At 39.3% G+C, this 25,086-nt stretch overlaps 1 protein-coding gene across 5 annotated transcripts in view; it reads left to right on the top strand.

Annotated features, from left to right (window-relative positions):
• The window catches only part of DMXL1 (Dmx like 1), a 146,205-nt gene that overhangs the window by 2,256 nt on the left and 118,863 nt on the right, over positions 1–25,086 (top strand). For all 5 annotated transcript variants that reach the window (XR_012159032.1, XM_073344776.1, XM_073344772.1 and 2 more), the window contains exon 2: positions 16,413–16,538. Coding sequence is in view for 4 of the 5 variants with exons in the window: in XM_073344776.1 (XP_073200877.1) it covers positions 16,413–16,538 (126 nt within the window). In the remaining variant the exon portion in view is untranslated. The remainder of the gene's footprint in view (positions 1–16,412; positions 16,539–25,086) is intronic.

Below are 25,086 nucleotides of genomic sequence, written 5' to 3' on the forward strand. Positions count from 1 at the left end.
TAGACTCATTTTTAATCTTTGTTTGTGGATACTCGGCACACTCCTGTGCTCCTTTGCTGAGTTTTTTAACAACGACAACATTGGAAAACAAAATACTTGTTCACTATCTGACACCGTGATCATCCTGCAAGGAGTTCCATCTGGGAGGCCTCTATTGAAGTAATGCGGGCTCCATGTCATCACAGGAATTTTCCTGAGTAGTTGCAGATTCAGAACTGCAAGTTGCTGCTCAAAAGAGGAAGTAATCAGAATAAAGCTTTGTTATAGACAGTCAGCTCAATCAATTTGGGGGGAAAAAAAAAGTTAAAAGTAGCTTACAGTACTACACCTGCTTTTGGATCCAACTTTCAGATTTCCATATTTGTTTAAATGTTTCTCTACCTATTGTGCTGTGTGCGACTCACAAGCAGCATGAAACTGTACGTGAAAAACAGTGTAATTTCCTTTACAGCAAAGTGACATTAATTGTGTAAAGTAAAGAAGCGAGACAAATAGAGAATTATCTTATCTTTTAATTATACTAAAGTTTAGATCTGTCTTGTAATAACATTAGGTTCCTTTTTTAAAACTTCAGGTTATCAGGATCACTTCCATAGAATGACTGCTGAGCAATTCTGTCCAGTATTGCAGCCTGTCTGATTAGAAGAGTGTGTAGAACTCTATAATGACCTGGAAGTGGTAGCTTTCTCTTGAGAGGGAGGAATATGCCAAACAGTACTGTTTTGAGTAATACTACCTTGAGAGACCTTTATTTACAAGAGCAGTTTTGACACAAATATAATCATAGAAATTCCTATATGTGCATTAAATCTTTTATATATTTGTGGTGTGCAGGAAAGCATATTACTAATGGAATGTTTAGTCAGTAGTCTCAAACCCCGAGAACAAAAATGTCCTTCATTGACTTTGGGGGGGGGGGGGGATATTGTGGTGGTTCTCATGATGTACAACTTAATCAGATTTCTCCACACCTATTTGAACAAGCACAAAAAAGGTACTGTAAATAAGCTGAGTTGAGTTGATCCCACTAGTTACTTTTCTACAAAGAAATGTCTTATCTTTCAATTGATGTATAAGGGTTGGAATGTAGCCATTCTTCTATGCTTAGTTAGGTCACTACCAGTTAGTGCTTATACCATGATCACTTAGAAATGAAGAGTTAAATGTGTGGGAGGTATGAAGCTTTACTTGAATTTTTAATTAACCATTGGAAGTTTTTAAAATGGCTGCAAATAGAAGTAGCTCACAAATGCTATTTTTTTTGTACAAATTGTGTTTAGTCCATAGACAGTGTTCTTCTAACCCTTCCACTCTACCCCAAAAAAATCTTCATGTTAACTGTCAAAATAGAACTAAAAGACTACCTATGTTGTTTAGAAGAGATTTCAGGAAAATGGCCTTGGTGATAATACAGAAGCATAAATTCTAGTCAGCCTCAAGTTTGGACCTCCATCATACTAGCAGTACAGAAACAATATTGTAGTTGTGACTCAAACATCTGGACCCCCCTGATGGATTATACTCTAGTTCATGGGTTCTCAATACAAGTCTTCCTCGACTTGTATCCGCCTAGTGTTAGTGATTCAAAACCTAGTAAGTTCTACTGAACATGAATTTCTGAGCACTTTTGTTTTTCAGTTGTCTTGCATGTGATAAGTGAGAATATGTGCACCTTAGAACATGCTGTTTGCTGATGACTTGGTGATATATGCAGAAGATTAAGACTGTAAGCCAACTTTGAACAGTGGCAACATAGTTTTGAGCAGGCTGGACTTCACTTTAGTCATACCAACATTCACTCTATGAGAACTGAAGGAGGACTCAGCATAAAAGATATCACGGGGAGAAAGAGAATTTAAATATCTAGAATCAGTGGTTACTGACAATGGTGCCCTCCAGAATGATGCCTGGCATCGTACTAAAGTTGCTCGGTGCAAATGGTAGGAGCTGACCCAAGTTCTTTATGATAACTTTATTGGCATCTTTTTAAGAGTGGTCAAATCACAGTTTTATACAATCGTAATGTACAGAACAGGGAGTTGGCCAGCCACTAGAAAAGTAATGGGTATGTTGTCCAAATGAAGCTGTTGAGATGGTTGGAGACTGTGATAGAAAACGAAATGATGTAAAGGATCTAATAAAGGTTGCTCCAATTGAAGACAAGTTGAGGGAGGCTATGCTACGTGGATATGGGCATATCCGGCGGAGACCTGAGAGCTATGTTGGTAAGATGTCTGTTGCAGTGATCTTCCCCTGGTTGTCTTCTGTCAATGACCAAAGTCTTGGTATATGGACTGGATATCAGTGGACATTGGAGAGACCAGACTGCATTACAGCCTAGAATTCTATCATGAATTTTGGAAGAAGGCTATAAAAGTTACTGACCTAAAATAAGGAAGTGGCAAGAAAGGAGACAACTTGTGAAGCCTAATGTATATTTGCTATTTTTAGCTTCGGTACACTTAAGATGAGAATTGAGTACTAGAATACAGAGAGTATATACTATCATTGTTACTACTAATTCTCTGTTGTTTTAGAGCAGGAGTTCTCAAACTTGGGGTTGGGGCCCCTCATGGGGTCTCAAGGTTATTACATGGGGGGTCACGAGCTGTCAGCCTCCACCCCAAATCCCGTTTTGCCTCCAGCATTTGTAATAGTGTAAAATATATTAAAAAGTGTTTTTAATTTATAAGGGGGGATCACATTCAGAGGCTTGCTCTGTGAAAGGGGTCATCAGTAAAAAAAAGTTTGAGAGCTACTGTTTTAGAGCCCACGAGTATGTAAGCCAACAAGTAAGGCACTTCACCGAAATGCTACCTACTTGGCTTTTTCTCACATCTACAGTTTAAAGCAACTTGACCTGTAAGTTTACGTATTACCTCCCACAATTGTTGTGGATGCTACTTTAATATCTGAAGCATTGTTCAAGGTGTTGCCTCAAATTGTGTAATCAATACAGTCACCGCTGTCTTTGTTGAATGGCTTTGCAGATGTTTGTTTACTTATTTCTGCTTTCATGACTCTTACAGTCCTTTAAAAATATTTATACTGTGCTAACTCCTACTTTTGTGTAGTGAGTTTACAGTTGTTGACTCTACAATGTTTAAAAATAGTTTAAACTAGAGTTTGGAGGAACTTCGGAAGTTCTAATGGTCATTACGAAATTTCAGGGAAGTATAAAGAGCAGATGACTTGGTAATATGCATATTATATATTTCTCTACTCTAATGCTGGTACTTTACTGGAGAAGAAACTTCTCTTCCATTATGTTTTCTCTTAATTATTGGAATGGTCACTTAAAGAAAATATTGTTGGTGTGGCTCCATTTATTTAGTCATTTCTTTCAAAGATATATTTTTACAAACTTGTTTATTAAAGTTAAGATGTCAGGTTTAAAATGTAATACATTTTGGAGGAAAGAGTATACTGCAGCAATTAATACAATCTCATGAAATATTTTTTTATCACTAGAAAAAGAGAGGTAATAAATACTGCAAGGTAAATGTTTACTTTCTTGCCTGACATTGGGTGTGAGCAGAAAAACATAAAATAAAAAATGTACACGTAATTACCGTATGGTTGAGGAGAACCGTTTAATAAATAGCCTTGCCTGAAATCTGTCCAATAGTTCTTCATCATGACTGAGCTTTGGAACATTAATATTATCTTTTTTATGTTTTTGAATTGTGGGACAGGGAATTTTTTAAACTTTCTTCCATACTTGGACTCATCTGTGGTGCAGGACAAGAGACAATTTTTAAGGTTAATTTTGTTCAGCCCAACAAAAATAGGTACTTCATGCCGTTTGAAAGCACAATCAATAGGGGAATTCTGGTATAAAGCTTTGTTCCTAGTTCAAGTACAGTATATTTTAAAATCTTTACACTTTTACCTGCAATACCTTTTCAGTACACTTCGGGGTTTCTTTTGGGGGGAAAAAAAAAGGGTGTGTGTGTAGGGAGGAGAATCCTCCTCAAAGATATGTACAGTATAGTTGTAGTCTGGTAATTAAGGCAGTTTTATTTTACATGCATGTAAAAAATACTTGTAAAAACTCTTTTTATAAAAGATAGCATATATACAATGGTTTGGCTTGGCATAAAGTTTCTGGTTGAGATTCTCTTGGGAATAACCTGCCTAACTCGTTGCTTGTCACGCAAAGTTACTCGTCAGTCCCATACATGTGCAGGAAAGGGGCCTTTTATTTTATGCACCATATTTCCTGATTTAGCATAAGAAATTTATTGCTTTATTAGATTAAATTTTTTATGTGCAAGTTCAGGGTTATAATTTTAAAAAAAAATTTCCTGCACATAATTCTCCCCTCTTACAGATATGTGAATGCACCAATAGAAGATTTATTTTCTTATGTTTAAGGAGTTACTTAGGTAAAGTTTCCACTTCAAAGAAAACAAAAAGAATTTTGTAGCAGTTAAATTATTGGCTGTAATAGCTTCTGATAACAGTTCTGTAAAATTGCCTTAGTGTTATCTTCAAAGGAAAACATTTGCTAATCCTCTCTCAAGAAATTTAGGATGCAGGGATAAAATAGCTGGAAGTTGGATAAGAAGCAAATAGAAAGGAGGTGAAAATCCAATACCAGATGCAAATTCATTTTTTTCAGTCTTAGGTACGCAGAAAGATGTATAATTTTCTAAATCTAGATATGTGGTGGCAAGGCATCAGCTAGTAAAATCCTTGTTTCCATAGTTCTGACTGGTTTTACCCTGTTTGCTTTTGTTCATTGGTTTTAAAAACATTGTTTAACAAACATACCAGGAGCATGATAATATCAACAATATCTGCTTGTTTCATTGAACAGACTACTCCACAAATAACCTGGGACATTTTAGTCTTTAAAGGTGAATTGAAAGGCTTTACACCTGCCAAAACTACAGTTAAAGGCTCTCTTTCCACTACAGAGACGTCGCTAACACTTAGACCTAGTTTATACTAGAAGAACCTTACTGGGATAGTCCTGCTTGTTCAGACACATGTTATACTGGCAAAAGATTGTACGGAACTGCATTCTTTATAGTATTTCAGGTGTTTATGAAGTTATTGGCTATGGTATGTGAAATGGTGAGCCCTGAACTCAGTTCTTGGCATGGAAGTCGAGGAGAAACTATCAACAACCGGTGATTCCTGTTCTTGGCTACAAAAGTTATCTTTTATGAAAACAATCAGTTGCAGACCCATAAGTACAAAAATGTGACAAGGTATGAACTGAATGATCCAGTTGAGGAACTAATTCACAAATGCAGGTAAAGTTGGGTGCATAAAAAGTGAGTGTTTGGGAGATAGTTGTATTTACGAGAATACTAAAGTAAGTCTCAAGAATACAGAGAACAGAAGATGAGGACTTGCAGCCAGAAGGAGGGCCGGAGACTCAAACCAACACCAGGAAGAAGCAGGGCTACGTGATTGGCTACCAACAGACAGACCTGTCACCAGAGCTGATATGTAGAACAGAAGAGTGTGCTTTCTGCTAGGAGCTAAGATACGGGATGTGGACCTGAGGCTGAAGACGATCCCAATGGGAGCAGGAAAGAATCCACTCATTATCCTTCATGTGGGAACAAATGATACTACTAGATTTTCACTAGAACGCATTAAGGTAGACTGGGCCATGCTGGGGAAGACACTTAACAAAATAGAGGTTAAGGTGATCTTCAGTGGAATTCTGCCTGTCCATAGAGGTGGAGAATGAAAGTGAGACAAGATTATGATGATCAGAAGATGACTCAGGCAGCACCACTTAGCCTCCATTTTGTTGTGGGATGTTTGACCATTGGGAGGCATTCACGGACAGAAGACTGTTCTCATGGGATGGATCCCTCTTGAGTAGGGAGGGAAATAGACTTTTGGGATGGAGGATGTCATACTTGATTTAAAAAAAGCTTTAAACTAGGAATTTGGGGGAGATGATGGTAGGGAGATGCTCATGTACTCTCTATGCCTGATCCTAATACTGAGCAGGAGGATAATCAAGAAAGAGAGGATACAGCAATGGAGAAAGGAACAGCAGAGGATAGGAGAATGGACATCAAGAGGAAAGATGGCATCATTGGTATTGGCATTGAGAGTACAATGACTGTACCTAATCCAGTGAGGAATCTGGGGAAAGCCAGGCAGAAACAACTAAGATGTCAATACGCCAATGAAAGGAGCCTGGGTAACAAAATGGAGGAACTAGATCTACTCCTGCAGGAAGTAAAACCAGATGATACAGGGATAACAGAAATATGGTGTAGTAGTAGTTATGACTAGGCTACATGTATTGAACAGTATGTTCTGTTCAGGAAAGACAGAAATGAAGGTAAAGGTGGTGAAGTAGCATTGTATGTTAATGATGAGGTAGACTGTAAAGAAATTAGAAGTGATGGAATGGATAAGACAGAGTCTGGGTCAACATCGCTTTGGGGAAGAAAGCTACCACAGGCTCCCCTGGGATAGTGCTTGGGGTATGCTACAGAGCCCCAGGATCCAACTTGGATATGGATAGACAGCTCTTCAACATTTTTAATTAAATAAATACTACTGGGAATTGTTTGGTTATGGGAGACTTTAACTTCCCAGATATAGATTGGAGGACAAGTGCTACTAATAATAGTAGGGCCCAGATTTTCCTGGATGGGATAGCTGAACCAACAAGAGGTGAATAGCATTTTAGATCTAGTATTGTTGAGTAGAGAGGACCTCATAGAAGAATTGGTTATAGGGGACAGCCTTGTTTTGAGTGATCATGCACTAATTCAATTTAAACTAAATGGAAGGATAAACAAAAATAGGTCTGCAATTAGGGGGTCCTTGATTTCAAAAGAGCAAACTTTAAAAAAATAAGGGAATTAAGGAAGTGGACAGGACTGAAGAACTCAAGGATCTGAATGTGGAGGAGGCTTGGAATTGGTTTAAATCAAAGATGCAGAAGCTAATGTGAAGCCTGCATCCCAAGCAAGTGGATAAAATTTGTAGGGAAGAGTTGCAGACCACACTGGATGACCAAGCATCTCAGACAGGTCATTAAGAGAGTGCCTACAGGGAATGAAAGATGGAATGGATCAGCAAGGAAAAAAACCTCTTGAAAGTCAGAAAATGAGAACTGCCAAAACCCAAGCAGAGTTGGACCTTGCAAAGGAAGTTAAAATCAATACTAAAAGGTTCTATAGTCTTTTAGAAAACAAGGAAAGAAGTGGGACTGCTAAGCACTGGGGGTAGGGGGGAGATGAACAATAATCTAGGCATGGCTGAACACCTAAACAAATACTTTGGATCAGTTTTTAATAAGGGTACTGAGTTTTTAATAAGGGTACTGAGCTTACGGGTGGTGGCAGAGGGGCTAATGAAAATAAGGATGTTGAGGCTAAACTGAAACAGCTTACTGAGATCAAATTTGGGGGCTTGGATAATCACCATCCAAGAATATTAAAGGAAATAGCACATGAAATTGCAAGCCTAATAGTAGCAATTTTTAATGATCTGTAAACTCAGGGGTCACATCCTATGACTGGAGAATTGCTACAATAGTCCTTTTTAAGAAAAGGAAAAAAAGTGATCCGTGAAACTACAGGCCAGTGAGTTTGACCTCAATTGTATGCAAGCTTTTGGAACAAATTTTGAAAGAGAAAGTAGTTAAGGATATAGAGCTGAACGGTAATTGGGATAAAATAGAACATGGCTTTACAAAAGGTAGATTGTGCCAGACCAACCTGATCTTCTTTGAGAGGATAACTGATTTTTTTAGATCCAATCTATCTGGATTTCAGAAAGCCATTTTATACTATTCCCTATGAGAAATTATTAATTAAATTGGAGAAGATTAGGATTAATATGAGAATTGAAAGGTAGGTAAGGAATTGGTTAAAGCGAGGCTACACCTGGTCATACTGAAAGGTGATCTGTCAGGCTGGACTGAGGTTGCTCGTGAAGGTTCTCAGGGATCGGTCTTAAGACCAATCTTAGTTAACATTTTCATTAATGACCTTGGCACAAAAAGTGGAAGTGTGCTAATAAAACTTGTGGATGACAAAGTTGGGAGGTGTTGTCCATATGAAGGAGGACCGAAATATTCTACAAGAATTTCTGGACGACCTTGAAAACTGTAGTAATAGAAATGGGATGAAATTTAATAGTGCAAAATGTGAGGTCATGCATTTAGGGACTAACAACAAGAAGTTTTGCTATAAGCTAAGGACTTAGTGACAGGAGGAGAAAGACCTGGGTGTATTGGTTAGTTGCAAGAGGACTGTGAGCTATAAATGTGATATGGCTATGAAAAAAGCTAATGGAATCCTAGGATGCATCAAGCGAGATATTTCCAATAGAGATAGGGCAGTGTTAATACCATTATACAAGGCACTGGTGAGACCTCATCTGGAATGCTTTGCGCTGTTCTGGTCTCACATGTTTAAGAACAATGAATTCAAACTGGAATAGGTGCAGAAAACCTGCCTTATGAGAGGAGACTCAAAGAGCTTGGCTTGTTTAGCCTAACAAAATGATGGCTGAGGGGAGATATGATTGCTTTCTATAAATACATCAGAGGGATAAATACCAGGGAGGGAGAGGAGGAGTTTAAAAGATAAGGGCCAGCGTTGACATAAGAACAAGTAGTATAAATTGGCTATCAACATGTTTAGGCTTGTAATTAGATCAATGTTTCTAATCATCAGAGGAGTCAAGTTCTGGAATAGCCTTCCAAGGGGCAAAAACCTACCTGACTTCAAGACTGAACTTGATAAGTTTATGGAGGGGATGGTAGGATGAGACTGACCACAGTGGCATGTGGTCCATCTGCAACTGCTAGTAGTGAATATCCCCAATGGCCAGAGATGGAACACTAGATAGAGAGGGGTCTGAGTTACTACAGAGAATTCTTTCCCAGGTGTGTGGCTGGTGGGTCTTGCTGACATATTCAAGGTCTAGTTTATCATTTTTGGGGTTAGAAAGGAATTTTTCCCCAGAAAGATTGGCAGAGACCCTGGGCTTTTTTCACCTTCCTCTGTAGCATGGGGTATGGGTTTAGACTAGAATAAATGATAGATTCTCTGTAACTTGGAGTCTTCAAATTGTGATTTGAGGATTTCAATAACTCAGTCAAACATTAGGAGTCTATAACAGGAGTAGGTGGGCAAGGTTCTGTGGCTCACAACGTGCAGGAGGTCAGACTATATGATCATGATGGTCACTTCTGCTCGTAAAGTCTGAGTAATATTTCTAGATTACATTCCATATCTATATGCTGACATAGTTGCTTCCTCTTTGGAAAACTGTATGAAAACTTTATGCTTATTTGTAATCTGTGATTTACAAATTACCCCATCACTTCACTGTGATAATTATTATTATAACCCCAGAAAAATGTATCCGGGATCTAGTTGTTTTTGTTTGGGGGCCTTTGTGTGATAGCATAACACAATCAGGATTGAGGCTTTGTGGTGGGTGTTATACAGATGTACAGTCCTGCCATTAAGAGCTTCTATCAAGACTGAGTCAAGTTGTGGGTCTAGAAGAGAAGGAAAGGGAGAAACGTTGCAATAAAAGGAATGTGAAGTTATGCATACTTATTACGTATCTATTTGTAAATTATAAGTAGACTAGAGATACTAAAGTCTCTTCAGGCCACCTGCTAGTGTCAGCAGCAAGGTCCTGCAGCTAGCCTTCTTACCTGCTAGCTTAACACCCCTCCCACCCCCAAGAAGTCTAACAAGCAAACCTGGGCCCCAGTTGGGCCACCTGATTGGCTAAACTGCCCAATTGGCTCAGAGGATCAGCAGACTTGCTCTTAAGACCAACAAAAGAAGCAGAGTGCTGATTGCTCAAAGCATTCATCCAGGGTCACGATAGCCTTGGCCCCTGGAATTCCTCACTCCAGGTAACCTAGCTCTGACACTCAGCTCCAATTTCAGACTACCAGTTCCTGCTCTTACTACTAGGCATAAGTGCCCACATTCCGGTCTTTGACAGCTAACCATCATCAAGTGGTACTTTACTGTAGTACTCAGAGTTAAAAGCCAGAAGGGAGCACTAAATCATCTAGTCTAACATCCTGTATATCACAGGCTGCTAACATCACCCAGCATGCACATGTTAAAGCTGGTATTGTTTCACTTGTTAAAGGATTACAACCCCCAGGAGAGGGTTTGTCATTTTAGAGGTATGTGTTGAAAAGGGACTTAAAAGGAAGGTATAATAGCTGCTTTATGGAGGGATTTGGTAAGTCTTCCATGCTTCAGCATGTCTTCAGACCTTGTTCCATATACACTTGTCAAAGAAGCCACTCTCCATCTCCCAGTATATTGCCGTATTTGGCAGAGTGGAAAAGGATGAAGCAGTAAGATGCAACAGTGGATAGGTGGTAATAGAGCCTGCTGCAGTTCCACTTGCACAACAGTTTCCCTTACCGTCCTAATGCACACACTCACTGTTTTTACACACAATCATCCCCCTTCTGCTTCCCATCCCCACGGTCACCACAGGCACTTACCTTCTTTGCTTATTTTTCGTATCCGTGATCTTCCAAAGATGGAGGTCTGAACAAGATCACTCCTAGGTGAGTGTTTTTTAAAAATGGGGGGAATTTTTCTTTTCTCACCACTCATGTAAAAAGTTTTCAACCAAGTTTGAAAACGTTTAGTTGGAGAATAGTTTATCCATTCGGAATGCTGCTGCAAAGATCATTTTCCTAGCCTATCACATATGAGCCCCCCTCTTTTTTCATCTTTCCACTGGCTTCCCCTTCTCTCTCACACCAAACATAAGCTACTTGTTTTCACTTCAAAGGCTGTTCATGGCTTATGCCTGCATTACCGATCATTGCTTATTTACTCTTGAGATGTCAACTCCTGCTGGCCAATGGGTGCTAGAAAGAGGCGCATCGAGAGCAACTTTAGGTGCATTTTCACAGCAATGGAAAAAAGGCACATCCCTGATACCAGGGCAAACTTCAAGTCCCTGTTCCAAAGCACAAAGGCAATAGAGCTTCTGACATCCATTTGGTTGAGAAATGTTTTAGATGGGCAAAACTTATTTTTTTCACTCTCATTCTGAATGGTGGCTAAACATATCCGAAAAAATTAAGTCTGAGGCAAGCAACCAGCATAAATATAAATCAGCCGAAATGTTCTTTGCATTCCTTTTTTGTACATTCTTACGGTTAAAGTACAGAACTATCTGTTAGTCTATTAGATGTCTTAAAGTATGCTCTTTGTCACATCTACATAACCAAATGTGGGTCTTCATTCTTTTACTGCAGTTCTTGAGACAGACAAGACCTATGGGTTACTGACACATGAGTAGGGTCTGTTCATCGGGAGATAGGGTTGTTTTGCTTCCAGCAGCCTTAGACTTGTTCTAAAGTCCCTCAAGTTTTTGTCACTTCTGGTGCTACAATTTCTCTTTTAATTTGGCTCTTTTGAGGTACAGGAATGTCATCCAGTCAGATTGACGTGGGAAGACAAAACAAAGCATGAGGCAGAAGATGCTTCTGAGCGGTGTTCTTCCAAAAGTGCGTAGAAGATTATTTCTGCTTGTCTGGGACAAATTCCTCTTAAATGTGCTCTAGTCTCTCCTTTCAGGTGTTCATTTCAACCTGTTAACAAGGAGCAACATTGGAAGTAATCTTTTATGCTAAGCAATATTCTAAGGGGAGGCAAGTTTAAGCCACCTCATGTTACTGTCAGCACTGCATTAGTCAGCGCTTTTAGAAAGTACATACAGCACTCCACTGCAGCTTTCACTTGACTAGATCAGCATCGCACTCCCTGCTTTCAGATAAACGTTGTTGAGTGCAGAGTCGTTCAGTACTACAGATAACCCTCTTGGGGCAGGTGACGAGTACTGCCAATCAACCAGACTACTGCATAACCGTAGCTCCTCAAAACAGGTTTTGTCAAACTGAGACAGCAATAGTAAAGGAACATGAGAGGCCTGTCACCAGCAGAGCTCCCCTGTATGTGTCTGTTAGTCAAGGGGCCAAAGACCAGAGTACTCCTGCCTACACATTTGGCACTGTCAGCTTTGTGGTTAGTCAGACTCTTGGGTATGAATACTGCCCCATCAGCTTCTCTGTACAACAACCAAATAGTAGGGTCTTCCAAGAGCTGACAAGCTGAAGATTTTTCTCTGTATGTTAATTGGCAACAGCTTTCTGAAGGCTTTGTCAGCCACTAATTCTTTGGGATCAGCCATCTTTGGCTAGGCGCATTCATGTCAATATAGGGCTTACTCCTACTGTGAGGCTAGCAGAAAGCTTCAAATGTGTGGTATGTGCCAATCAGTGTAAATTTTGAATGGCAGAGAAAGTACATTGACCTCGGTCTTACACTGAACGCTATTCTAAAGATGCACTTAAACATTATATTTGATTCTCAATAATAATTAGGGCTGTCCAGTGATTTAAAAAAAAAAGTAATCATGATTAATTGCACTGTTAATAATACCATTTATTTAAATTTTTTGGATGTTTTCTACGTTTTCAAATATTGATTTCAGTTTCAACACCGAATACAAAGTGTACAGTGCTCACTTTATATTTTTGATTACAAGTATTTGCACTGTTTAAAAAAAAGCAAAATAATAGTGTTTTTCAGTTCACCTAATACAAGTACTATAGTGCAATCTCTTTATCATGAAAGTTGAACTTACAAATGTAGAATTATGTACAAAAACCCTGGATTTATTAAAAAATAAAACAAGGTAAAATTTTAGAGCGTGCAAGTCCACTCAGTCCAATCGCTGACAAACAAGTTTGTTTACATTTGCAGGAGATAATGCTGCCCACTTCTTGTTTACAATGTTGTCTGAAAATGAGAACACGTGTTCTCACGGCACTATTGTAGCTGGAGTCGCAAGATATTTGTGCCAGATGCACTAAAGATTCATATGTCTCGTCATGCTTCAACCACTATTCCATGGGATGTGCGTCCAGTCCATGCTGATGACAGGTTCTGCTCTATAACAATCACAAGTAGTGTGGATCCGACGTATGTTCATTTTCAGAGTCAGATGCTACTAGCTGAAGGTTGATTTTCTTTTTTGGTGATTTGGGTTCTGTAGTTTCCTCATCAGAGTGTTGCTCTTCTAAGACTTCTGAAAGCATGTTCCACACCTCGTCTGTCTCAGATTTTGGAAGGCACTTCAGATTCTTAAATCTTGGGTCAAGTGCTGTAGCTATCTTTAGAAATCTCACATTGGTACCTTCTTTGAATTTTGTCAAATCTGCAGTGAAAGTGTTCTTAAAATGAATAACGTGCTGGATCATCATCCGAGACTGCTATCACATGAAATATATGGCAGAATGTGGGTAAAACAGAGCAGGGGTCCTACGATTCTCCCCCGAGGAGTTCAGTCACAAATTTAATTAATGCTTTATTTTTTTAACAAGCATCAGCATGGAGCATGTCCTCTGGAATGGTGCCCGAAGCATGAAGGGGCATACAAATGTTTAGAATATCTGGCACGTAAATACCTTGGAATGCTGGCTACAAAAGTGCCAGGCAAATGCCTGTTCTCACTTTCTGGGTGACATTATAAATAAGAATCCAGCAGCATTATCTCCTGTAAATGTAAGCAAAGTTGTTTTGTCTTAGTGATTTGGCTGAACAAGAAGTAGGACTGAGTGGACTCATAGGCTTTTAAGTTTTACAGTGTTTTGTGTTTGACTGCAGTTATGTAACCAAAAAAAAATCTACATTTGTAAATTGCACTTCCATGACAAAGATTGCAAAACAGTACTTGTATGAGGTGCATTGAAAAATACTATTTCTTTTATCATTTTTTCAATGCAAATATTTGTATTAAAAATATATACTTTGATTTCAATTACAACACAGAATACAATATATATGAAAATGTAGAAAAACATCCAAAATATTAAATTTCAGTTGGTATTTTACTGTTTAACAGTGCGATTAAACTGTGATTAATCACGATTAATTTTTTGGAGTTAATTGCATGAGTTAGCTGTGATTAATCAACAACCCTAATAAGCTAAGGAACGTGGGAGCATAGTGGTAAGACAGTGGTGCATCTACAGTTCGCAGAAAGGATAAGAAATCAGGGTCATGTTGCTTCGTGTCATATGCAGTTGAAGTGGAGAAAGGACATTGCTCGTGAGAGTACCTATAATATGGGACTAAGAGGAGGAGCTTTGTAAAGTTGTATCTATAAAACAGTAGAGTAGAACCCTGTATATCCGACCCTCCATTATCTTGCTCTCCGTATTAACTGAACAACCAGCGTATGTAAGTCCAGAAGCAGGCGGTCTCTCCTGTGGCCGCTAGATAGCACTGCAGCCTCATACTTTCCCATTCTCCAGATTATCTGATTTTTTTTATTACTGTTCTGGTCCTGGTCCCAGTTAGATCAGATAAATGGGATTCTGTGGTGGTTATATCCAGCATGAATTGATGATGATCATGAAACTTCCATACTAAAGTCATCTCCATAACTCCAGTTCTCTTCACCAAAATCAAGCATGGCATATTACTAGAAATGTGAAAGGGGCATAGTGGTTGAATATAGAGGGATTATTGGTGAATAAACAGGATGGCAAGCAAACCTAGGATGAGTATTCACCTAGAATCAGAGTTAATAGTTTATACAACCTTAACTAAGTTTTCCAACTTCTAGATTTTGAGGAGTATTTACAAACACTATGTGAAATTGTTGTGGACTGTTGCATTTTATTTCTGTCAAGGCACATTGTACTGTGATTAGATAGAATGACAACATATGTTCATGCTTGATTCAAATCAGCCAGCAGATCTTTATGCCAGTAGAACTAATTTCTGCCTAACTTCTGATGATCTTATTGTTCCCAGTGTTCCCAGGGAATAACTGAAAATTAAAATTTTCCAAAACATAGTCAAGTTACAGGTTCTTTTAGGGGCCAGTAAAATGACCTGACAATTTCTACCTCAGTAGTCTGAGAACATTACAAATAGATCTTATTTCAAAAATCAAAAGGGCCTTTCAACTTTGACTGTCTATATATTATCTCACTTCAGATTTATTTATTTTGTGGGGGATGGGGAAGACATGGGATAGTACATAGGGAAATTCAAGATGAAAAGCAGACTTGTTGAGAAGTCTACTGCAGTAATTATGGCAAAATCAGAATTTTAATAGAAAGTGAGCTATAAACTTGAATGAGAGTTGCTACCATGACCTCATAATGTTGTTTGGTTCACCTGAAATGAATCCTTGACATAAGCTCATCACACTAGGCCTCTTACTAATAAAACAGGCCTTTCTACGATAGCAAAACCTAATAGCCCAATTATGTGTATCCTTCTGTTTGCCCCTAGCATGTTTCAAGCTAATGGCAATTCAAACTTATCAATATTATACCCCTGTAGTAGTGTTAAAAAGATATGATGGAGTCATAGGTCAATAGTATACATCAGTGGTCTCCAACCTTTTTATGCACAAGATCACTTTTTGAATTTAAGATCAACCCAGGATCTATCTACCCCACCCCTTCTCTGAGGCTCTGCCTGCTCACTCCATTTCCCCCTTCCCTCTGTCACTTGCTCTCCCCCACCCTCACTCACTTTCACTAGGCATGGGGTTGGGGTGCGGGAGGTGGTGCAGGCTCTGGATTGGGGCCGAGGGGTTCAGAGTGTGGGATGGGGCCCCGGGATGGGGCAGAGGATTGGGGTGAAGGAGGGAGTGAGGGGTGCAAGCTCTGGGAGGGAGCTCGGGTGTGAGCTCAGGGCTGGGGCAGGGGGTTGGAGTGCAGGAGGAGGTGCATGGTGAAGGCTCCAGCCAGGAGGCGCTTACTATAGGCAGCTCCCGGTTAGCAGTGCAGTGGGGCTAAGGCTAAGGCCCCGGCCCCTCGCCGCACCTGGAAGCGGCTGGCATGTCTGCAGCCCCTGGAGGGGCGGGGGGCAGGCGACTCCATGCACTGCTGCTGCCCCTGTCCCCGCAGCACCAACCCCGTGGGAGCTGCGGGAACAGCGCTTGCAGCCCCAGAGGGGGGCAGCAGGTCTTCATGTGCTGCCTGCACTTGCAAGCGCTGCCCCCGTGGGGTAGGTGTGGAGTCGGCACTGGAGGGTGGGGGCAGCGTGCGGAAGCAGCCTGACCCCCACCCCTTCCCGGTCACAGAGACATGGTGCCAGCTGCTTCTGGGACCAGGGCAGGCTGCCTTAGACCCGCTGCGTTGCCAGACTTTTAGCACCTAGAGATCGCGATCGACTGGCAGAGGTTCCAGGATCAACCAGTCGATCATGATCTACTGTTTGGTGACCACTGGTATACATGAATGATGATGAACCAAGGATAGCTTCTATAAAGAAGTGCATCAAAAGGGATATCTGTACTTCACTGATTTATCTTCATATAGTATCTAGAGGTGGTGGTATTAAGTAGTTGTAGAATTACTGTAACTCTTGTTTTGTTTGTTTTTACAGGCTTATGCATCAGGATGTGATATCGTTATATTGGGGACTGATTTTGAAAGATTACAAATAATCCCTGGAGCGAAACATGGGAATATTCAAGTGGGATGTGTGGACTGCTCAATGCAGCAAGGGAAGGTATGTGGTAATGTTACTAATAATGCACAGACCATGTTGTAGTGTTAATTTATGGGAGGGATCACCACATAATAGTGCTTTCCAGGTAGTTATGAAGATCACAGTTTAAGCACAAACAAGTAGACAGAGGTCAAGGGAATAACAATAGGCAAAACTTAACTTGTATATAAATTAACTTAATTCACTGTCGGCCGCATAGCAGAAGTGCCTCTCAAATAAAGAATTAATGGCATACTCGGAGAGGGACCTTGCAAATGAGCTCAGGAAGGTCGTACAATGCATAGGCAGTTGCATGTAAGAAGGCACAGAGGAGATGGTGAAAATCTGACAAACGAGTTGAGGAGGTTGAGTATTGGTGAAGGTCCTGTCATATATATATATATTCTGACTTCATGTTAGTAAGTATGTGAATATGACGGTAAGGTGCATAAGCAACATGCAGATTTGTATTGCCAGTAGAGCGTTGACAGGCTGGTAAAAGGAGACTGCTCATTATTTACTCACATTAAATAGAAGAAAATGTATTCTGAACCTACTAGTCTGTATAATTGGATGATCTTACTGTTGTTACCCTTATCCTCTCTTCCTTTTCTTCTCACCTGCTGCATTTTACCTCTGTTATAAAGCGCTATTTAGGGCAGAGACCATGTCTGCTGTGTTTGAACAGCACTTAGTGCAAGAAGGCCCTGATCTTATCTAGAGCTTTTGAATGCTTCCGCAATAACAAGATACTTGTATGAAAAAAAGAAACAAATTACATTCTTGAAATTGTCATTCATGGATGGTCTTGATGTCTTGCTACGCAACATAACTTAAGTTCACTTGGCTTAAATGTTCTGCATGTGTCAGTCATTTAAATCAAAATATGTAAAAATTAACCAGTCCAACCTAGAAAGTTATAACTACATAGCCGTTGAACACTAACATTTCCAAGAAAATAATGTGCACAAGTGGAAAGTTCTAATGTGGATTAATTGCTCACTGATGTGGTACTATATCAAGTGATGAATCTGCTAAGCAATGATAGGCCATGATACAGCAGGTGACTAATCTGGTGCTGCCTTTTGATTGGAAGCTGATAGGGCAGCCTCAGAAAGATCTGTTGGAGGGTGGCTGTAGATAAGGGTGGGAAGCAGTGAGAAGCTTTGCTGCAACTGATCTGGGGGTTTCCAGAGTTACTTCTATGTGGCTAGGTCTGTCTTGATTTAAGAATAACAGGTGTTATGTAAATGAACAAATTACACCATACCTGATTCTGACTCCATTTAATTTCCAGCAGTGAAAATGGTGTGCTGCAAGTAGAATGGGGCAAATAATTGACTCTTCAGTTCACTTTCAGCCCCAGAAAGCTGGGGGGAAATGTTAGGGTTGAACTGAATACAAAAAATCACAAGTTTCAGCAAATTGAAAAAGGGTTGGGGTTTTTTTGTTTGTTTTTTTTTTTCTTCTTGTTTGGGTTGAATAAGACACAGATGTGACCAAATTGGAGAATCTACAGGGGAGCAACAAAAACAGAAAATTTAGAAAACATGGGGACCTATGGGGAAAGGCTGAAAGAATTGGGCATATTTAGTCTTGAGAGGAGAAGACTGGAGGGGCAGACATGGGACAGGACGTAAGTCTTCAGATATGCAAAAGATTGTTTATAAAGAGGACATGGATCAGTAGTTCTCCATGCCCACCAAGGGATTGGACAAGAAGTTATCAGTTTAGTGTGCAGCAAGGGTGATTTAGATTATGTATTAGGAACAATTTTTAATGGTAAAGATATCTAAGCACTGGAATAGGTTACTGTGATGCTTACAGGAACTGTAAGCGCCAATCTCAGACATCATGACAATTACCATGGATTGTATGACAATTACCATGGATGGGAATCTGGAATCCCCATCATTGATGGTTTTTGAGACCACGTTAGATAGACAACTGTCAGGGATGATCAAGGTATATTTACAGGTTTCAGAGTAACAGCTGTGTTAGTCTGTATTTGCAAAAAGAAAAGAAGTACTTGTGGCACCTTAGAGACTAACCAATTTATTTGAGCATAAGCTTTTGTGTATTTTCCTGTATTTTCCACTTCATGCATCCGATGAAGTGAGCTGTAGCTCACGAAAGCTTATGCTCAAATATATTGGTTAGTCTCTAAGGTGTCACAAGTACTCCTTTTCCTTTTAAGGTATATTTAGTCCTGGCGGCATATGGAGATGGACTAGACTTCCTGAGTTCCCTTCCAGCCCTACATTTCTATGATTCCCTGTCACTTGACCTGAAACGCTTTGTCTCTGGGCATGTTTGTTTAAAGGCCTAGATTCACAAAACAGATGGAGGAGGAGGTAGTAGTGTCCTCATAACTTTAGCCCAGTGGTTCAGCATTCACGAGGGATGTGGGAGACGAAGATTCAGTTCCCACATCTGCCTGATGTGGAGCAGGGATTTGAACTTGGGCTTCCCACATCCCAGATGAGAACCCTGACCATAGCCTGGTGATTGATCATTTTCTCTCCCTGGCATTAAGGATTTGTCAAACTATGGAAGAGCTGCTGTCCTGATAAAATGATCACATCAGTGATGTCCTCCTACATTACCTTCACTTTTTTCCAAAAGGGTTTAGATAATCTGCAGACTGTGCAAGCAGAAATCTTAAATTTAAAGACATTGTGATGTCCCCCCAAATGTCTGTGTAAGCATGTCTTGTCACTATGTTAACTTTTGCTACTTTTATGTAGGTGTTGTAACACCATAGTCTAGGCCATGGGTGGCCAAACTTAGCAACTCTCCAAGTCGCAAACGATAATCTTCAGAAGTTTGGGAGCTGGGTGCAATAGGACTAGTGACTGAAAACTCTAGACACCCCTCCCCACTGGGTTGAAGCCCCTAGCTGTACCACCCGCCACAGGGCAGAAAGCCCCAAACTCCCTCCCAGTCTGGTAAGTGGAAAATGGCGGGGGGTGCTCCGCGACCCACACTTTAACTATAAAAGAGCTGCAAGCGCGGCTTTGCCACCTTTGGTCTAGACCAAGGAAGTATGTATATTAAGGAGCGTTGTCTTTACTGATGCAGTATAATCAGTGGCACAAGAAATCTTCACAAAGAATGTGGTATGATGGCCCTCAGTAGTGTATTTGTTTACTGAAGGTTTGATAAAGTATATATATTTCTATACTTCTGAATGTGAGATTCTCCCCTGCCCCTCCCCCCCATGTAATCTTTACTCTGAATTGGAGTTTCTAATGTTTTGGCCTTGTGTCATTTTTGGTAACTGCAACCTTCTTGTGTACTCTTTAAATCTTAAGTTGATAAAGAATCTAACCTTACCTTCTGTATAATGAAGGTAATATTGTCGGATCAAAGCTATGTGTTGATGCTTCATTTCTGTTTTTAGATGCTTTAAATTAGAAATGGATTGTAGCCTTCTGTATTATGTGTTCTTTTAGTTTTACAAAGAATAAGTGTTGGTAGCCTAGTTGGGAAGAATGGAACAGTCTTTCTCTGGGATAAGTTTTTAAGTTTTAGGACCAGGTGGTTAGCAGAGGACACAACTATATTTGTAAACAGTGCAAAATATATATGTAGTCTTACACAGTAAGACACAAATTTAAAATGCAAAATCGGGACTTTCCTGAAATCTAGGTGAAACTTTAAGTTTTTTGCTTTAGAGACAGTTAATGAATTATAATGTTTCTTGATTTCCCCTACTGTCTCTCTGTGTTGGACATCTACATATTATATTTCAGTCTAGTGGACTAGAATCTCTTGGAGAAACTGAAATATAGAACCAGAAGTGCACAGGTAAAAATAGATAAAGATAAAAGCAAATTGAAGCAACAGTACTCTTAGCTTGGATTTGCAGAATTCAATACAACTAATGAAATAATAATTTATCAAAAGTAAGTGTTAGACTCATTGACTTTAAGGTCAGAAGGGACCATCATTATCATCTGCTCTGACCTCCTGCACATTGTTGGCCAGGGAACCTTACCTATTCTTGAAATATACCTCTAACCTCTGGCTGAGTTACTGAAATCTTCAAGTCATGGTTTAAAGACTTCAAGCTACATAGAATTTACCATTTACGCTATTTTAAACCAGCAAGTGACCCATGCTACAGAGGAAGGTGAAAAACACACTCCTCCCTGGGGCCTCTGCCAATCTGACCCCAGGGAAAATTCCTTCCCAACTCCAGATATGGCAGTCAGGCGCTGAGCATATGGACAAGACTGCCAGGCAGATACTTGTGAAAGAATTCTTTGTAGAAACTCAGATCCCTTCTCATCTAGAGTCCTGTCTCCAGCAGTTGGGAATTTTTGCTACTGGCAGTTGCCGATGGGCCACATGCCATTGAAGGCAGTCCCACCCTATCATCCCCTCCATAAATTTATCAAGCTCAGATTTGGAGCCAGTTAGGCTTTTCGTCCCCACTGCTCCCGTGGAAGGCTGTTTCAGAGCTACATTCCTCTGAAGGTTTATCAGAATCCCCTGATATTTGGTGGTGGTTGGTTTTTTTTCCCTTAAAGCTCCAGCAGTCATGTTGTGTGTGTCTCAGCTTTTGTTTTTTAAAAATTTATCCTGGCTGTTCAGAAACCAGAAGGCAACCTTCTTCCTCACCCCCAAACCCTCTAATTTTATTGTTTAAAAATCTGAGGATTTAAAGTCAATCTTGTGATGGGGGGACCAGGGGTCTGACTCATGACTTTTGAACGCTTGGTATTGGCAATATACAGAGATATCTGCAGGCATATTTGCTTAGTCATCTTGACCAAATGCCTGACACTTTACACTAATGCTCTTTTATGTGCATCTGTACTGCTTGTACAGTGCTTAAAAAGTGCCAAATATGACCTGAAAATAAAATTCTTGGTCAGAGGCTATTTACTGACTTATAAATATATATGATCATCTTAAATGTGCAGATTGGTGTGTGTATATATAGACACTATGTGATTGTTAAGCAGACAATGGATATAGTTTCGTAATCACTGAAGGATGAAATGTCTTTGAACAGGAATCCCATTATCCATAGGATTTGGTAATGCTGGGTTATTCCACTTTGCCAAATCTTGATGGTAGAACAAAAATTTTCTTTTGCAGTTCTTTCCTGCATTGACATCGGCCTTTTAGAGCTCTTTGGCATGAATGCAGCTGTGTTTCTGCACAGTCTTGTTCCTCTGTGTTCAGAAAAATGCACTTCTCATCTTGAAGTTCTGTTGATAATGCTGACATTTTTATACGTGAAATAATTAGCATAAAAAGAGTAATGATTGCCTTGGCGAGCTAACATTTTCTTGGTCTAGACAGGATGTTAGTTGCTTTTGAATTTCAACAAAATATTATTTCATGCAGCTACTTGAATTGTACAAGTGTCACTCTGTGCTTCACTTATAACTTAAGTTTATCTAGACACTTCAGTCATATAGGGTGTGTTCCAGTTGATAATTTTCTCAATTATTCTTCATCCCTGCTGAGATGTTCTATACCTGATCTTTCTGAAGGTGAATACATTTGGAAAGCTTGAGTAAAAGTGATTCAGCTGTTTATATGCTAAGAGAGAGGGAAGTACTTTTTTTTAAAAATTGTTCTAGTGCATCAGAAATTTTTGGTACAAACTTTGACATTTAGCAGGGAGATGGTTCCTAGATCAGATGTGTCATTTGGTGAAAATCCTTTCAGAATTGATTAATGGTTAAAAATAGGCTTCCCACAAGCATCCTATGTTTTATTTAAAATAACACTTAATTTTACTAATCCCTGCCTAATTTCATACCCATCTTCACAGAATTCCACTCAGTTCATGCTTCACAAGAACAATGGCAATAGAATATTGAGAAATCACTTTTGCGAAAGAAAAGGGGTGTTTGTATGTAAAATCAGGATGGAGGTGAGAAGTGTATTTTTTTCCTAATGGATTAAAAAATGTGACCATGAACTGGTAATTACACTGTCATAATACATATGCAGCCTTACTTTTAACTTTTCTGACTTTTGAGTTAATCTCTTTGGAACCTTAATTCCTTTAAGATATTTTTTGAATACAGTAAACATAGTGAAGGTCAGTTCTGTCCTTGTTTGCTGAATAGCATTTAACAGCAAAAAGGCCTTTTCAGTGATTCCGTTTGTCTCCAGAAGAAATGTGATGCTTCTGATCTGGTTGTGGGCAACAGTACAACCCAGGAAGAGGGCATAGATCCGATTGTTGGGTGAGTGCAATATGGATGGCTGCTGTGAAATTCAGAGGATTAGGTTTATGTAGAGGTACGACCAAGAAGAAATGCGTACTTGGAAACAATGCAGGTTGCATTGATTGTTCTAAGTCATGATTTGCTAATTTCAGTATGTTAGGGGAGCCCCTTACATTCCCTGTTACAGTTTTTATTTGTGGCAAGGGAGAGCAAAGCTTTGTCTGAGGGCAGCCTCTTCTTCCTGGGTGAGCTACAGAAATGCCCTAGTTGAGCTACATGGGCCTTCTTTAAAATTCATCAGTGCCTCCCCACCCAAAGTATCCCCACTACTATGATGCCAGGGGTGCAGTGAACATACATAACTTTTCTGATGGTCACACAGTAGTAGTAGTCCTTACAGTAGAACCTCAAAGATACGAACACCAAAGTTATGGACTGACCAGTCAACCAGACACCATGTGAAATCAGAAATAACCAATCAGGCAGCAGCAGAGACAAACCAAAAAGCAAATACTATACTGCATCTTTATAGGTAAGCACATCTGGGCTGCCTGTTTCCCCAACTCTTTACCCCCCACCTTCCCCCCCCGCCATCCCTGGGGCAGCCACTTACAGCAATACGCTATAATGGTACCCTAAACCACATTGTTGATTATACCAGTGTTGGGCTAAGAATCGCAATTATTAAGTTTACATCTCCATCTCAGTATTTTACTTTGCGTTCCTGTGGAAGAAACTATTCTAATTACTCTAAAAATAGTAGCTTCATTTGCAGAATCACAGAAATATGGCAATGATAATGGTTAAGTAGAAAATGTAGGGCAAATAATAACTAGAGATGTGTTCTAAAAACAAGGCTTCTTTAGGCTTTTTGCAACTTTGACAGAATTATAGTTGGCATTTTTGGGTCATGCTGACGTGTAAGTTGCTTGAAGAGTCTGATGCAGGCTTTTTTTTTTTTTTTTTTAAAAAAACATCAAGGTTTTTCCTCTTAGAACTTGAGCCTCTCCCTTTTGTTTAAATTTACTTGCAATTTAGATATCACAAAATCACATTGTAAAATGCTACTGCAACTGCTTTTTATACTATAAGTGAAAAAAATCATATAAAATGTTAATGGTTTATTTGTAATCCACATTCTTATGATGATTTTACAGAAATAACTTAAGCCATAATTTTATGGAAGTAGACAATTATGCTGTCTATATAGTCTAATCGGAGGTCAGAATTAGAGTTAGTGATGGGGTGTCTCTCATATTGATATTTGTAGTTGTAGTTGTTTTTAGATGACAAGCTCTAGGTAGTGTGATGACTCTCAGCCTGAGGCTTTTAAGGTGCATTTAGATGTTCATAGGTCTGCATGTAACTTTTCCTGTACTTGTTCTGATAACTTGTCCTGGAAGAAAATAATAGGGTGGATGGATTTAAATCAGTGAGATTTAAATACTTAACGAGGGAATCTTCATCTAAATTTATTTTGTATTTTGCATTTGTCCTTTAGTCAGTTTCCTAAAGAAGGTTTGATTATAATTGATTGGTAACCATTAAAACATGCTGATTTTGCAATTTAAATATAGCCTTTACACTATGTCTCTAAGGTGCCACAAGTACTTCTTTTCTTTTTGCGAATACAGACTAACACGGCTGTTACTCTGAAACTTAGCACTTTAACAAACTCTGGTTCCAGGGGCTTAACCTTTGGCTTCCTGCTTACATCAGTTCAGTGGTTTGACTTTCTTTAAAACTTGGCAGTAGATAGATGTTGCTTAACTTTTTTTTTTTAACTTAATTTAAATGGTTTTACTAGATCAGAATAAATTCAGGTCTTAACATAGGTTGGCATAATTTCAAATAGGGTTATTTTAAGAATCTGTATTTAATTTAAATAAACACAATTCCCCCCCTCCCCTTGACTTTTATCTCCCTGGAAAATAACCATTGAAAACATGTGAGCAAATATGCTTTTGCATGTGGTTAGCACTATGGATAGAACAAGACTACTCATTGGTTCCCAGATAAGGCTGTCTTTATTGTAAGTTTTATTTAGTACTCTTGATAAAAAATATTAAGTATTGTTTTTGTTTGTTGTAACTATATATTTTGTGGCTCTATATGACTGTCCAGTGAATTAAGTGGCTTTCATGCTTCCAGACACTCAGTGCAACAATGTAATATGTTAACAGTGAAAAGGCGGATTGATTGATGAAGTGCTTTTCATCCTTTCCACAGCGTATTAAAAATGGAGTCCAGTATCTTTTCTTAAAGTAGCTACCTAAATTGCATGTTTAAAAACTTTTGATACTAGATTGAGGATTCATATTAAAATTGGTATCTGGTACACTTACTCTTATGGTGGTTGATCCTCAGGTCTT

This window comes from Lepidochelys kempii, chromosome 5, assembly GCF_965140265.1.
Source record: "Lepidochelys kempii isolate rLepKem1 chromosome 5, rLepKem1.hap2, whole genome shotgun sequence".
Taxonomy (NCBI): Eukaryota; Metazoa; Chordata; order Testudines; family Cheloniidae; genus Lepidochelys; species Lepidochelys kempii.